This window comes from Neoarius graeffei, chromosome 4 (genome assembly GCF_027579695.1).
Source record: "Neoarius graeffei isolate fNeoGra1 chromosome 4, fNeoGra1.pri, whole genome shotgun sequence".
NCBI lineage: Eukaryota > Metazoa > Chordata > Actinopteri > Siluriformes > Ariidae > Neoarius > Neoarius graeffei.
In genome coordinates, this window is record NC_083572.1 from 80,493,609 (window position 1) to 80,511,127 (window position 17,519).

Below are 17,519 nucleotides of genomic sequence, written 5' to 3' on the forward strand. Positions count from 1 at the left end.
ATTGACATGCTGTTTTACTGTAAGTCAGATTTTGTATTTTGTGCCCTGTTAATGTGGATCTACTTTACAGCTCTAAAGTGAGGGGTGTGTGTATGTGTTATATAAAAAACAATAATAATAAAATAAAATAATATAATAAAAATAATAAAATAATATATATAATAAAATAATATATAATAAAATAATAATATAATAAAAATAATAAAATAATCAAATAATAATAATAAAAAACAATATAAAAAACGAGACGTGTAGCACCGAGTTGGCTGTAAGCTATGTACAACCCTGATTCCAAAAAAGTTGGGACAAAGTACAAATTGTAAATAAAAACGGAATGCAATGATGTAGAAGTTTCAAAATTCCATATTTTATTCAGAATAGAACATAGATGACATATCAAATGTTTAAACTGAGAAAATGTATCATTTAAAGAGAAAAATTAGGTGATTTTACATTTCATGACAACACCACATCTCAAAAAAGTTCGGACAAGGCCATGTTTACCACTGTGAGACATCCCCTTTTCTCTTTACAACAGTCTGTAAACGTCTGGGGACTGAGGAGACAAGTTGCTCAAGTTTAGGGATAGGAATGTTAACCCATTCTTGTCTAATGTAGGATTCTAGTTGCTCAACTGTCTTAGGTCTTTTTTGTCGTATCTTCCGTTTTATGATGCACCAAATGTTTTCTATGGGTGAAAGATCTGGACTGCAGGCTGGCCAGTTCAGTACCTGGACCCTTCTTCTACGCAGCCATGATGCTGTAATTGATGCAGTATGTGGTTTGGCATTGTCATGTTGGAAAATGCAAGATCTTCCCTGAAAGAGACGTCGTCTGGATGGGAGCATATGTTGCTCTAGAACCTGGATATACCTTTCAGCATTGATGGTGTCTTTCCAGATGTGTAAGCTGCCCATGCCACACGCACTAATGCAACCCCATACCATCAGAGATGCAGGCTTCTGAACTGAGCGCCGATAACAACTTGGGTCGTCCTTCTCCTCTTTAGTCCGAATGACACGGCGTCCCTGATTTCCATAAAGAACTTCAAATTTTGATTCGTCTGACCACAGAACAGTTTTCCACTTTGCCACAGTCCATTTTAAATGAGCCTTGTCCCAGAGAAGACGTCTGCGCTTCTGGATCATGTTTAGATACGGCTTCTACTTTGAACTATAGAGTTTTAGCTGGCAACGGCGGATGGCACGGTGAATTGTGTTCACAGATAATGTTCTCTGGAAATATTCCTGAGCCCATTTTGTGATTTCCAATACAGAAGCATGCCTGTATGTGATGCAGTGCCGTCTAAGGGCCCGAAGATCACGGGCACCCAGTATGGTTTTCCGGCCTTGACCCTTACGCACAGAGATTCTTCCAGATTCTCTGAATCTTTTGATGATATTATGCACTGTAGATGATGATATGTTCAAACTCTTTGCAATTTTACACTGTCGAACTCCTTTCTGATATTGCTCCACTATTTGTCGGCGCAGAATTAGGGGGATTGGTGATCCTCTTCCCATCTTTACTTCTGAGAGCCGCTGCCACTCCAAGATGCTCTTTTTATACCCAGTCATGTTAATGACCTATTGCCAATTGACCTAATGAGTTGCAATTTGGTCCTCCAGCTGTTCCTTTTTTGTACCTTTAACTTTTCCAGCCTCTTATTGCCCCGTCCCAACTTTTTTGAGATGTGTTGCTGTCATGAAATTTCAAATGAGCCAATATTTGGCATGAAATTTCAAAATGTCTCACTTTCGACATTTGATATGTTGTCTATGTTCTATTGTGAATACAATATCAGTTTTTGAGATTTGTAAATTATTGCATTCCGTTTTTATTTACAATTTGTACTCTGTCCCATCTTTTTTGGAATCAGGGTTGTACGAAGAGATTGAGTGGAATAACTGTTTTATTCTATCCACATTCACTGCATTTAGAGAAACAGAGCATTTTTATTTTTTGCAAATTCGATAAATAAAAACTTTATGCAAAACATCTGACAAAATCATTTCCGCTTAGAATGTAAACAAACCTGTGAAATGACAGTAGCAATTTGTGAAAAATGCGATAATTCTTTGGAAAAAAAAAAAGATACGTTCCTACCAGAGGTGGACAGTGATGAAGTACATTTACTTGAGTACTGTACTTAAGTACACTTTTTGAGTATTTGTACTTTACTTGAGTATTATTTTGTTGGGAAACTTATGATTTTAACTTCACCACATTTGAAAGGCAAATATCATACTTTTCACTCCACGACATTTCTTGCAAGGTCCTCATTACGCGTTACTATGAAGCAGCTTTGAAAGTTTTTTTCTTTTCTAAAATGTGATTCGGTTTTTTTCACAGGTGACACTGAGACAGCCGATCAGTAATCACTAGGGTCATGTCATGTCTATAGACTGTATAAAATCAAGCTCAATTATTTCTCAATAGCATTATTTGAACGCAATCAGTTGATGACAAAATGTAAGGAGGTGGTTCTTCTGGGGAATGCATGCACCCATGGCCATACCTAGAACCCATGTTTCAGTTTTCTGAAAGGATTAAAGAGTCGTTTCGTTTTAAATGTTTGTTTTGTTTGCTGAAAACGAACCACATCACGGCCTATAAAAGCTCACCATCCAACCTGCGGAAGCATTTTGAGGTCTGTAAACGTTTTATTCCAAGAGAAAGCTTGCAATGAAGTGGTCTGTGCTTTTAGAGCTAGCAATAATGTTACAAATGTAGCTATACAGTCTGGTTAGTCAAATGACTTTCTATGGATTTTCCCGCCAAGTTGCCATAACCTTGTCCACGGCTAATGTTATCACATAGCTAGTTAACTTGGGCACTGTTAGTTAGCATGTAAAAACGGAGTTACGCTAACATGAATAATGTTAACTTATCTGAAGTCCTTTCAGAAATACGTTTTAGCATTATCTTGCCAAATAAACAGAATGGAGAAATCTTTCTTTTCTAGTAATGTTAGCTACCCAATATGATTTTGAATTTGAAAAGAGTTTGCTAGCATGTCCGGTGGAGCTTCACTGATTAGCTAGCTTAACATTAAACCACCATGATGGCACAACATGCGTTCATTTTGTGAATTCACATTTCTGTCCTTGGTAGCGGCATTAGGTTTTGAAAGCGCTGTGGCAATAATACAACGATGCGTTGACAGAAAATGTACTTTTAATCTTTAAATACAGTGGTGCTTGAAAGTTTGTGAACCCTTTAGAATTTTCTATATTTCTGCATAAATATGACCTAAAACATCATCAGATTTTCACACCAGTCCTAAAAATAGATAAAGAGAACCCAGTTAAACAAATGAGACAAAAATATTATACTTGGCCATTTATTTATTGAGGAAAATGATCCAATATTACATATATGTGAGTGGCAAAAGTATGTGAACCTCGAGGATTAGCAGTTAATTTGAAGGTGAAATTAGAGTCAGGTGTTTTCAATCAATGTGATGACAATCAGGTGTGAGTGGGCACCCTGTTTTATTTAAAGAACAGGGATCGATCAAAGTCTGATCTTCACAACACATGTTTGTGGAAGTGTATCATGGCACGAACAAAGAAGATTTCTGAGGACCTCAGAAAAAGCATTGTTGATTCTCATCAGGCTGGAAAAGGTTACAAGACCATCTCTAAAGAGTTTGGACTCCACCAATCCACAGTCAGACAGATTGTGTACAAATAGAGGACATTCAAGACCATTGTTACCCTCCCTAGAAGTGGTCAACCAACAAAGATTACTCCAAGAGCAAGGCGTGTAATAGTTGGTGAGGTCACAAAGGACCCCAGGGTAACTTCTAAGCAACTGAAGGCCTCTCTCACATTGGCTAATGTTAATGTTCATGAGTCCACCATCAGGAGAACACTGAACAACAATGATGTGCATGGCAGGGTTGCAAGGAGAAAGCCACTGCTCTCCAAAAAGGACATTGCTGCTTGTCTGCAGTTTGCTAAAGATCACATGGACAAGCCAGAAGGCTACTGGAAAAATGTTTTGTGGACGGATGAGACCTAAATAGAACTTTTTGGTTTAAATGAGAAGCGATATGTTTGGAGAAAGGAAAACACTGCATTCCAGCATAAGAACCTTATCCCATCTGTGAAACATGGTGGTGGTAGTATCATGGTTTGGGCCTGTTTTGCTGCATCTGGGCCAGGACGGCTTGCCATCATTGATGGAACAATAAATTCTGAATTATACCAGCGAATTCTAAAGGAAAATGTCAGGACATCTGTCCATGAACTGAATCTCAAGAGAAGGTGGGTCATGCAGCAAGACAACGACCCCAAGCACACAAGTTGTTCTACCAAAGAATGGTTAAAGAAGAATAAAGTTAATGTTTTGGAATGGCCAAGTCAACGTCCTGACCTTAATCCAATCGAAATGTTGTGGAAGGACCTGAACGAGCAGTTCATGTGATGAAACCCACCAACATCCCAGAGTTGAAGCTGTTCTGTACAGAGGAATGGGCTAAAATTCCTCCAAGCCGGTGTGCAGGACTGATCAACAGTTACCGGAAACGTTTAGTTGCAGTTATTGCTGCACAAGTGGGTCACATCAGATACTGAAAGCAAAGGTTCACATACTTTTGCCACTCACAGATATGTAATATTGGATCATTTTCCTCAATAAATAAATGACCAAGTGTAATATTTTTGTCTCATTTGTTAAACTGGGTTCTCTTTATCTACTTTTAAGACTTGTGTGAAAATCTGATGTTGTTTTAGGTCATATTTATGCAGAAATATAGAAAATTCTAAAGGGTTCACAAACTTTCAAGCACCACTGTATTTTTAAAAGCAAGTACTTCAGTACTTTAAATTAAGTAAAAAAATTTGACTGTACAACTTTCACTTGTATCAGAGTAACATTTGACCAGCAAGATCTGTACTTTAAGTTAAGTAATGAAGTTGGGTACTTTGTCCACCTCTGGTTCTTCCCCTCAAATACTTTTATTCCATAGTTTTTTGCTTTTTTTGTATTTTTGGAGGTTTTGTTTTAGAGTAGAGTTTTTATTTCATCCTTGGTTGGTTCAGCAACATGCTCCACCATTTTCTTCTTTAGGGTTTTTTTTTTTTTTGGCGGTTGGCAAACCAATTTAAAGGTGCATTACCACCACTGGCTGGAGTGTGGAACAGGAGATACTGGGGGAAAAATATTCTTTAAGCTATTTTTGTTTCTTTTAAATACTTGATGACAAAGTGATATGTATGACTTGAGGTGTGCCACCATTTTGTTTTTCTCTACTCACGGTCTATGAGCTGATAGCCTAGTGGTAGAGTAGCCAATCAGAGCACGTGATTACTCATATCCAGTGAATGTGGATAAAATAAACACACACACATATGAAGTGTCTTTTAATTAATAAAAATAAAGAAAAAACACTGAATTAGGTGTGTCAAAACTTTTGACTGGTACTGTGTACACACATTTCTGTATTAATATATTTCAATATGTAAAATAACTGGAGAAATCCTGAAAAATTCAGATCATCTGGTTTGCCTTGCTTCTAGTCTTAGACTTTCTTAGACTTATACCGAGCTGTGGAGCTCCAGAGTGGCCAGGAGGAGGGGGTACACTATATGCAAGCCATTTTAACAGCTTTTCATTCTAGGCAGTGTGGAGCCTTGAACTAGCTTAAATGAGTTCTCAAGTTTTAAGATGTTCTCAGATTTCTTTCATAAAATAAAAGGAATAGAAATGTTTTTCTTTAGCAAGGATGCTAAATTTTAACTGTGCAGTATAACTCTACTTTTATACTGTTTAATTGTATAAAAATAATTTAGTGTCAAGGTAACCTCAAAAACCCAAGCAAATAATCTTGGGAGGCCACACCTGAGCCATAATCTCAAGATTATTCTTGACCTTTTATAGGGCTGTTAACAGACATGGTTTCCATGGTTACAGAGAGAAACTGTAATGTGTGTGTGTGTGTGTGTGTGTGTGTGTGTGTGTGTGTGTGTGTGTGTTCATTCATTCATTCACCTGCATATTCTTTCAGTTATTCAATCTTGTGACAGCAGTGTAATATATAAAATCATGTGGATTCAGGTCAAGAGCTTCAGTTAATGTTCACATCAAACATCAGAATAGGAAAAAAAAATGTGATCTCAGTGACTGACTTTGAGCTGACAGGAAGATTACAGATGAGAAAATAAGACCATCGGTGAGCCTGTGACAGCTGTTAAATCATATTCCTGATGGCAGTTGAACCTATGGAATGCTGTTGTAGCCCATCTGCCTCAAGATTCAGCATGTCGTGTGTGTTCTCTGAGATAAATTTTATTCACTAACAATGTAAAGAGTGGATATTCGAGTTACCATAACCTTCCTGTCAGCTCAAACCAGTCTGGCCATTCTCCTCTGATATCTCTCATTAAGACAATCTGGTGCTGTCTAGATGTTTTTTGTTTTTCACACCATTCTGTGTAAACTCTAGAGACAGTTCTGGGTGAAATTTCTACCAGATCAGCAGGTTCTGAAATACTCAATTCAGCCCATTTAGCACCAGCAACCATGCAATGGTCAGATTCATTGAGATCACTTTTTTCCATTCTGAATATTTAATTCATCTCTCAGTTATCACAGAGGGCAAGTCAGGATGCATTGACCCATGATTGGTCTAATTGCCTGTTGTATGTGTTTCAACCGGGCGGCACGGTGGTGTAGTGGTTAGCGCTGTCGCCTCACAGCAAGAAGGTCCGGGTTCAAGCCCCGTGGCCGGCGAGGGCCTTTCTATGTGGAGTTTGCATGTTCTCCCCGTGTCTGCATGGGTTTCCTCTGGGTGCTCCGGTTTCCCCCAAAGACATGCAGGTTAGGCTAATTGGTGTCACTAAATTGACTGTAGGTGTGAGTGTGAATGGTTGTTTGTCTCTATACAATGGTGCTTGAAAGTTTGTCAACCCCTTAGAATTTTCTATATTTCTGCATAAATATGACCTAAAACAACATCAGATTTTCACACAAGTCCTAAAGGTAGATAAAGAGAGCCCAGTTAAACAAATGAGACAAAAATGTTATACTTGGTCATTTATTTATTGAGGAAAATGATCCAATATTACATATCTGTGAGTGGCAAAAGTATGTCAGCCTTTGCTTTCAGTATCTGGTGTGACCCCCTTGTGCAGCAATAACTGTTGATCAGTCCTGCACACCGGCTTGGAGGAATTTTAGCCCATTCCTCTGTACAGAACAGCTTCAACTCTGGGATGTTGGTGGGTTTCCTCACGTGAACTGCTCGCTTCAGGTCCTTCCACAACATTTCGATTAGATTAAGGTCAGGCCTTTGACTTGGCCATTCCAAAACATTAACTTTATTCTTCTTTAACCATTCTTTGGTAGAATAACTTGTGTGCTTAGGGTCATTGTCTTGATGCATGACCCACCTTCTCTTGAGAGTCAGCTCATGGACAGATGCCCTGACATTTTCCTTTAGAATTTGCTGGTATAATTCAGAATTCATTGTTCCATCAATGATGGCAAGCCATCCTGACCCAGATGCAACAAAACCGGCACAAACCATGATACTACCACCACCATGTTTCACAGATGGGATAAGGTTCTTATGCTGGAATGCAGTGTTTTCCTTTCTCCAAACATAACGCTTCTCATTTAAACCAAAAAGTTCTATTTTGATCTCATCCATCCACAAAACATTTTTCCAGTAGCCTTCTGGCTTGTCCACGTGATCTTTAGCAAACTGTAGATGAGCAGCAATGTTCTTTTTGGAGAGCAGTGGCTTTCTCCTTGCAACCCTACCATGCACACCATTGTTGTTCAGTCTTCTCCTGATGGTGGACTCATGAACATTAACATTAGCCAATGTGAGAGTGGCCTTCAGTTGCTTAGAAGTTACCCTGGGGTCCTTTGTGACCTCGCCGACTATTACACGCCTTGCTCTTGGAGTGATCTTTGTTGGTTGACCACTCCTGGGGAGGGTGACAATGGTCTTGGATTTCCTCCATTTGTTCACAGTCTGTCTGACTGTGGATTGGTGGAGTCCAAACTCTTTAGAGATGGTTTTGTAACCTATTCCAGCCTGATGAGCATCAACAACGCTTTTTCTGAGGTCCTCAGAAATCTCTTTTGTTGGTGCCATGATACACTTCCACAAACGTGTTGTGAAGATCAGACTTTGATAGATCCCTGTTCTTTAAATAAAACAGGGTGCCCACTCACACCTGATTGTCATCCCATTGATTGAAAACACCTGACTCTAATTTCACCTTCAAATTAACTGCTAATCCTCGAGGTTCACATACTTTTGCCACTCACAGACGTGTAATATTGGATCATTTTCCTCAATAAATAAATGACTAAGTATAATATTTTTGTCTCATTTGTTTAACTGGGTTCTCTTTATCTACTTTTATTACTTGTGTGAAAATCTGATGACGTTTTAGGTCATATTTATGCAGAAATATAGAAAATTTTAAAGGGTTCACAAACTTTCAAGCACCACTGTATGTCAGTCCTGCGATGATCTGGTGACTTGTCCAGGGCGTACCCCGCCTCTCACCCATAGTCAGCTGGGATAGGCTGCAGCTTGCCTGTACAGGATAAGTGGTTACAGATAATGGAGGATGGATGGATGGATGGATGGATGTGTTTCTACCCTTAATACTGATTCTGCCAACATTGCACAATCAGGCAGCTTTCCTCTGCTGATCACTTTGATGTACAAGATGCCTTGGTGGCTTCCTTCTTGGCAAGATCTGCTGTCTCAGTTAGCTCGAATGATTTGGCATGCTAGGCCAGGACATCTGTGCCGATGGGTATAGCCTCTCAGTGGAAACACAGACCAAAGACTGTGACCCAGCAGTGTGCCAGAAATGAATAACTCCACAGCCCATAGTACATAGGCCTTGTATGTTCTCAAGTGGCCACTCAATCCATATGATGCAGGGCACGCGATTCCCTCAAGTGTACCATGAATGGTCCGCACTCCATCATACAGATTCATTGCGCTGCTTTGTGCTAAAGATGTTTGCATTCCTGTAGGAACTGCTCAACAAAGGGAAGCTCTCCATCTTCCATCACAGCTATATGGGTGATTCTATAATTTTTGTTCAAATTCACACTTTTTAACATCTTGAAAAAAATGTGTTATTTCCTGCAAACTTTGTAGTTTTAGGCATACAATAACATCTAAGGAACATTATTCTACTGATGGGACACTTTAATTCCCTACTGAATTTTTATACAAATTTAACATTTTTTGTCTCTCCCCAAATGTGTCACAACCGAAACACAATATCATTTCATATAAAAATGAAGTTTCCTGGACTGTATTTTGATTTTGCTTTAATTAACATTCCAAATATACTTCTAGTGATTTTTAAAGACAACTTCCAGGATACTAAAATTAAAAAATATCATTTTAACACAATGTTAAGGGTGGTTCTTCAAATTAATAGCATTTTGAAAACAATACTTCTCTGTAAATTCCATACAAACACTGATACAACTTTCAGATCCAAGGATTCATTAGTTTAATAATTTATCTAACTATATGTAATGAACCCATCATTTCAGCTATCAAAAAAATATTTTATTTTCCCTAAATATCCATATTTATCGGTAGTGACATGAAATATTCGGTAGTGACGCCATGTTTCAGTTGTGACAACTATAGAGTCTGTAGACTATTAGACTACTTATATTTTGTGTAAACAAGTTAAAAGTGGTGGTCATACCAAACAACATGTATAGTAAAAGCACTTCACAGCTGGAAAATAGCTTAGATGATGGATACCAAATATTTTCTTGATTTCCACTACTCGTCAGAAAAAAGATGACAATATGAACAATTTCAGTAACATCTTTTATTACATTAATCAAAATATAAACATATGCTACGGAGCCCTGGGGACATGAAGAGAAAAAAAAAACAGAGAAAATGTAGTCACAGCTGTTTAAAATAGGCTACCTTTTCCTTTTACTGTTCATCTTTAGAATGGCACTGTACTTAACTAAGTCTTAAAGACCAACCATACAAACATATTCCCATACTATGAACAGAACATGTGTCCATGTATTTCTCTGTTTCATTTTACATTCTAACTTCTATATTTGGGGCGGCACGGTGGTGTAGTGGTTAGTGCTGTCGCCTCACAGCAAGAAGGTCCTGGGTTCGAGCCCCGGGGCCGACAAGGGCCTTTCTGTGCGGAGTTTGCATGTTCTCCCCGTGTCCGCGTGGGTTTCCTCCAGGTGCTCCGGTTTCCCCCACAGTCCAAAGACATGCAGGTTAGGTTAACTGGTGACTCTAAATTGACCGTAGGTGTGAGTGTGAATGGTTGTCTGTGTCTCTGTGTCAGCCCTGTGATGACCTGGCGACTTGTCCAGGGTGTACCCTGCCTTTCGCCCGTAGTCAGCTGGGATAGGCTCCAGCTTCCCTGCGACCCTGTAGAACAGGATAAAGCGGCTAGAGATAATGAGATGAGACTTCTATATTTCCTTAAACTGAACTGATGGGGTAAACAGAAGAAATGTTCACACTAGAATCATACAGGGTCCGTGTAACGCTTAGCATGCATCTATTTCCATATTTCTATATTTGTCTGTGTATATGTCTGCCCTTTCATCATACATTATGATTTCTTTAAACTTCCTTGAACTGAACTGATGAACTAAGATAAAGAAATGTTCACACAAGAATTATACAGTACATGGAGATCTCTGCTTTTGTGTCTGTTTTTGTGCCTATGCAACACTTCGTTTCTCATTTCTTTCTCTTTCCTTTCTTAGGTATTCTTGGTATCTTTCTGGGTCCTCCCTCAGTCTTTGTAGTTCCTTAGTCTCTCCGCAGTAGTTAAGGCTTTCTGTTTAGGCATTATTTTTCCGCTCTCTGTCTGTGGCTATCTGTATGATTTAAGCAAATATATTTGCACTATTAGCATGCAAGGAAGTCCTTTTGACTGAAATATAAGTATCATAAATACAATACTATAAATGGACTATTGTTTTGTATTTATTTCATGAAATGATGAAATCCAGACCATTTTGTCACTACCGAAACAACTATGTCACACCCAAAACCTCAACATATGTTTCGGTTGTGACTGTTTCGGTTGTGACAATTTAAGCTAATGTTGACCCTACTGCTAACATGCTAGTCAGTACGAAGTTAACTAGCATGGATCTCAACTTTGAAACATCAGTGAAAAGTAGATTACCAGCAAAAACAATAAAAAAAAAAATCAAGATTATTTGCTAAAAAGCTGTTTGGTAGTGACATTTTGAAATGTCACCTGCTGATTTTCAACCTTACAACCCAATTTACTTCAAAATATTTTGACTGACAAACTTAGCATGCCACCATGAGGGAGAGAAAGGGTAGACTGATGCTACGTTCATTTGCTATAGGAATTATGGTAAATACCAAACGCCGACATGGAAAGCACACATGAACGCCCCCTCTTGTGGTATTTTCCACTGGGCAATTCGTAGAAAATTTTGATACACGAGTTGCCGAGATGAGATGAACTTTAACCTTTTCAACATGGCGGCGAGCGGTACAAGACACTTGAATGCTAAGCATTGTACGCTACTAAAGTTTTTTTTTACTAGTACTAGTGGGTAGTTTTTGGTGTCTATGCAATGTTGCGTCATTAACAAGTGTAATATAATACATTAGAAATCCGTTTCCTTTAAAAATGCGTTGTTATGGTTTGTTTTTACCTATCCAGAGCAGACGCTATTGCTAACGATAGCTAACTAACTATTGCTAACTTGAATCTGGTCCACCATCTTTAATTTGTCAACAACAACAAAAGCATGTGAACACAACACACTGGTAAATACCACTTCCCAACTGGAAAATATCATCTTCCCATTCCTGATCCAAAAGGGGTGTGGTTTAAGGCTGTGCCATAATATGGGCCAAAGTGTAGAATGTTTCGGTAGTGACATAAAAATGTGGGACAGGATTTTTTACATGTTTTTTTGTGATTATTACCATAAAATGCCAATAGAAATATGGTTATGGCATAATTAACCAAAAGTCTTCATAAAGACATTCCTAAAAATGTGTTAGAAAAAATTCTAAAAAAATATTTCATTTTTTTTTTTCCATTGTGAAATTAAGTCTTTGGAATTTGGGACAGCTACCTCGCAGTTGAAAGTACCATAAAAATGATAGTATTTTCTATATTAAACTAGCAGCTACATCAAATATTACTTAGTGTCCTGGTTGATATTTCCTTACACTTTGATATCATTAAAAGAAAAATTACATAAAAGGTTTTTAAATTATTTTTTTTGGTCCGGGACAGCATTTTGAACAACTTTTGTAGAATCGCCAATATAAGAGTAGGAGAGCTGCAGGCAGGGTGGAAATGAGTCTATCCTGGATACACTTGTGGTGGAAGTAAACCTGTATTTAAATAGTTGGATGTGTGGGGGAAAAAAAATCAGTGTGTGTGGAAAGGGCCCATGAGTAGACCCCGGGACAGTTAATTCAGAAAATGATGTGTGCTGTTCTAAAAATGAAGTTTTCAGAGTGATGCAGGCAGATTTATGCCTGTCATTTGAACACTGTTCACATCACACATCACATTATCTCTAGCCGCTTTATCCTTCTACAGGGTCGCAGGCAAGCTGGAGCCTATCCCAGCTGACTACGGGCGAAAGGCGGGGTACACCCTGGACAAGTCGCCAGGTCATCACAGGGCTGACACATAGACACAGACAACCATTCACACTCACATTCACACCTACGGTCAATTTAGAGTCACCAGTTAACCTAACCTGCATGTCTTTGGACTGTGGGGGAAACCGGAGCACCCGGAGGAAACCCACGCGGACACGGGGAGAACATGCAAACTCCGCACAGAAAGGCCCTCGCCAGCCCCGGGGCTCGAACCCAGGACCTTCTTGCTGTGAGGCGACAGCGCTAACCACTACACCACCGTGCCGCCCTTGAACACTGTTTTCTGTCATAATGTAATATTGTTGACATCTGTTGGTACAATTTGTGTGCACTGTAAAGCTTGTCCGAGTGGGTGTTCTTTCAGTTCCTGGTATTTTTTAAAAAGCATTTAAATATCTTTATGCTGGCATATCTGGTGTATGACAGTTTAAAGGTTGAACTGCTTTCACTGCTTAAAAATAATTTGTATCTCTTATTACCCAGCATGGCACCACCCCGAGGTAGCTCTGACACACAAGCTGTGTGATTGGTTATCTGCTGCTTTTTATATCCCCACATCACCTAACCAGGGGGTGCATATAACGCAACACACAAGTCCAAAGGTTCAACATTTTTCCTCATTACACCACCTGTGGTGTTATCAGTTTCCTTTAAAATACAGTACATCTAGTTATTTTTAAATACATTATAAATAGGACGGAACACAATGGTACAGTTAACTTTATAAAATCAAGACAGAAAAAGCATCAAATTCCCCATTTTATAGGCTGAACATGCTATGGGCTTAGTTCTATCCTTCTAAGTTTTACAATGATGTAATTCAGATGAGGGTGAATTCTTGCTGTCTATTGCTATGATTGCACTGGAGGCTTTATGCACAGAGAACAAAGTCAAAGTGCCATAAATGACTGCTGTTTGCAGGGAAACGCCTAATCTCACCACCTGATCGTTACTGGGACTAGAACAAGGCAACAACCAGAGGCTTTTTCCCCCTTGGACAATCTGTCAGTTAATACAGGTAATGTGGCGATTTAGTTTTTAAGCTTTTAAATATAAAGATATGGACGAAGATTCTGAATCTTAAGTATTTGGCCCAGTATGGAAGAATTATTAGATATTTGTCATATTTTACTCTCATATTTTGCTCTCACTGAGTGGTTTTGGTTAGATTGTCTCTGCGACGTAATCAAATATATAAATGCACTGAAGTTTCACAGCAGGGCTGATCATATGATTTCTATGGGATGGGTCGGTGTGGATGAAACAAATTTCATATTGATGATCTGTTTTAACGTCCTTATTGAAAAGTTGTTTTTTTATTCTTGTATGTCACTTAGCCAAGGGGAGAAAAGAACTCAGTCATGGTGGTCTTAAGACAGGTAATTCTTTCGAAATGTAATTGTTACATTTGTCATGAGTAATGTTAAGGTTATGATTATTTAAAAAAAGGGTTTTTTTAAGTTTATGTAAATTATCTAAATTACGATTTTATTTTATTTTTGTTTAGGATGCTTATAAGAGGATTTGTTTGATGTGATGAATTTTTAGTAATAAGCTTAAATGTTGAAACTGAGCTTGTGTTGTAATATTGAACATTTCAGCCTTAAATGAATGGTGAAAAGTTTTCAACGTTACAACACATCATGTTCTCAAGACTATTAAAAATGATCGGATGATGTAAAACCTTCACATATACTCTGCTTGACATGTTGGGCATTTTATATTTTCTCTTCTATTTCCAATATTTCTTTAGGGTGATTGTGTGTGGGTGGACTCTAGCATAGGTGTGCCGATCGGTGCTGAGGTCAGAATCTCAGAATCGGGCCAAATTCTGCTCATAGATGATGAAGGAAAGGTAATATCAGCCAACAGAGCTCTACTGATCCAATGTGTCAGATGTGTGAAGAACCTGAATGTTTTATGTTGTAATGTAAATCTTAGGAGCACAAGGTCAAGAAACAGGACAACTCTCTGAAGCATATGCACGCCACATCCATTAATGGCGTAGATGACATGATTCGGCTGGGCGACCTCAACGAGGCTGGCCTGCTCAGGAACCTTCTGATTCGCCACAAGGAGGGAATCATCTATGTGAGTGCTTCAAATAGCTACAACTGTAACAAGAGCCAGTAAATTTAAAACAATGCACAGCTCAGTGAATTAATGAATGAATGTTTCTGTCCGTGTGAGGCCAGTTGCCTGCTTGCCACAGACTTTGCCCTTCGTGGTTAATAGCAGGTTTGTTTATCACCATAGGAACGAATATGCCTCTGTTTGTTCAGAGTACAACAGCAAATATCCGTGTTATCACCAATCATTTCCTTATATAAAATTTATTTCCCAGCAAGAGAGGGAGTGCCACAGTCAAAATTTCTCATCAGAGGAAATGCTTATTCAGGATTCACCATATTCAGTAAAGTAGTGCTGAAGAATATGATTTCTTAAAACATACTTTGGCAAAATAATGGGAAAAAATTTTGCATTTGCTTTCTGTTATAATGGAAACTAAAGATATTTGAGGAAAAAAACAACAATAAAATACAATAGCTGTCGATAGTGAGAGCTGGATGTGATATGAGGGGTAAAATCCAATATCTGTCAATAGCTTGACAATGCAATGGGCTGTATAATGCATTGTATTAGGTCTCACTGATGGCATAATAATGGCATGGGGCATAATTTTATAATTATTTATATTTTATCATTATTTTCTAACAGAATAATCATATGGTATGGGGCAAATAATTTTACACACACACACCAAAAAAAAAAAAAACCCTGACCCCTCAAACATGATCAACAGAAAAACTTTTACTTTTCAAACAACAACAACTCAATCTGTCATCTGTGTAATTTACTGTATACTTTCACTGGACAATGTGTACTTAGTCTATCTACATTTACGAAAAGGCTGATAGAGTAAATAATCCTCATTTGTATTCATTAAACCTACAACTGCATTTCACATGCACCTTCTCAAAAACTGCTGATGATCTGTGGATGCTCTTTGTAATCACCTGACATGACTACATGAATTCCATCTGGGTTACAGTGAAACCCTCCCAAACACTACATCATACCATTCTGTGTATATTTCTTATGACCATGGTGGTGCTGTTGTGCTTAGTTCCACAAAAATCAACAATCTGCCTTAAAATATTTGTTAACAGCAAATACCCTGATGTGGACTCCAAAAATGAAACCTTATATTGATGTCTCTTTGTCTTTTTGAAATGCAGACGGGCTCTGCCAGCCTATTTCTACCAACTTCTCCTGTATATAGGTGACCTATATGTTTTGCGACAAATTGGCTTCACTTTCTCTTTCCTCAGACATACACAGGGTCCATTCTGGTGGCGGTGAACCCATACCAGCTGCTGCCAATCTACACTCCAGAGCAGGTGCAGCTGTACACAAACCGGCGTCTAGGTGAACTGCCCCCGCATGTGTTCGCCATTGCAGACAACTGCTTCTTTAACATGCGCCGCAACCAGCAAGACCAGTGCTGCATCATCAGGTCAGTCAAACACATGCTTATCACTATGCTTAGTCTGAGGTCACCCACAAAAGTGCTCGAGTGTCAGTGGATGGCTTGTTGAATTTCTGCTCATGTATCACTAGTGTTTTACAGTATCTTATTCCCAACAGCAGTCCAAAAAGGCCTTTGAATTGCAATTTTTTTCTGCTTGTTGTGAATAGGTTAGAGGGTACTTCTGTTTCACCCCTTTAACCACCAGGGTTGATGTCCTCCCCTGAATATCCTCTACTGTTTCTGTACATGCATGCTGAGACCCTCAACAGAGTCACAAAGTGACAGTTATGTGGTATTTGCTGTAAATATGTTCACATTTAGTCAATCTACTCCTTTTACTTTAGCCACCTTGTACTTATCTGCATATCTTGATGCTACAGTCAGATCCATAAATATTTGTACATCGACAAATTTATTGTTATTTTAGCTGTCTACCACAGTATATAGAAGTTGAACCTAAATAATGAATATGATGTCAAAGTGCAAACTTGATTTTAATACGTGCATCCAAATTGGGTTAACGGTATAAGAATTACAGCACTTTTCAGATGCCCCGACAAAAAGATAGCTATCTTATTGTCAGGGCATATGAAAAGTCCTGTAATTCTTATACCATTTACCTGATTATATATAAAATAAAATAACAGGTGTGGCCAAATCAGGTAGTTGGTACATTCTTAAAAAAGAAAGAACGTACTGGTGAGCACAGGAGCAACAAAAGCCCCAAATGGCCACAGAAAAGAGTTATGAAGGATGATCAAGGAATTCTGTCCCTGATGAAGAAAAAAAACCTTCACAACATTTGGCCATTTATCTATGTCAAAGTCAACAATCACGAGAAGACTTCACCACAGAAAATACAGAGAGAGTTGACCACAAGATATAAACCACTGGTAACTAGTAGCAGCTCATCAATATGGGGCACTGGGGCACCATCTCCTGCAAGTGTCTAGAGGAGAAAGTTTACTTAAACACGGTAAACATACAACCCCGATTCCAAAAAAAGTTGGGACAAAGTACAAATTGTAAATAAAAGCGGAATGCAATAATTTACAAATCTCAAAAACTGATATTGTATTCACAATAGAACATAGACAACATATCAAATGTCGAAAGTGAGACATTTTGAAATTTCATGCCAAATATTGGCTCATTTGAAATTTCATGACAGCAACACATCTCAAAAAAGTTGGGACAGGGGCAATAAGAGGCTGGAAAAGTTAAAGGTACAAAAAAGGAACAGCTGGAGGACCAAATTGCAACTCATTAGGTCAATTGACAATAGGTCATTAACATGACTGGGTATAAAAAGAGCATCTTGGAGTG

At 38.5% G+C, this 17,519-nt stretch overlaps 1 protein-coding gene across 1 annotated transcript in view; it reads left to right on the plus strand.

Annotated features, from left to right (window-relative positions):
• Positions 1 to 17,519, plus strand: part of LOC132884620 (unconventional myosin-VIIa) — an 82,051-nt gene that overhangs the window by 18,546 nt on the left and 45,986 nt on the right. The window contains 5 exon segments of the mRNA XM_060918461.1: positions 13,611 to 13,679; positions 13,999 to 14,040; positions 14,415 to 14,516; positions 14,603 to 14,752; positions 15,994 to 16,178. Coding sequence (XP_060774444.1) covers positions 13,611 to 13,679; positions 13,999 to 14,040; positions 14,415 to 14,516; positions 14,603 to 14,752; positions 15,994 to 16,178 — 548 coding nt within the window.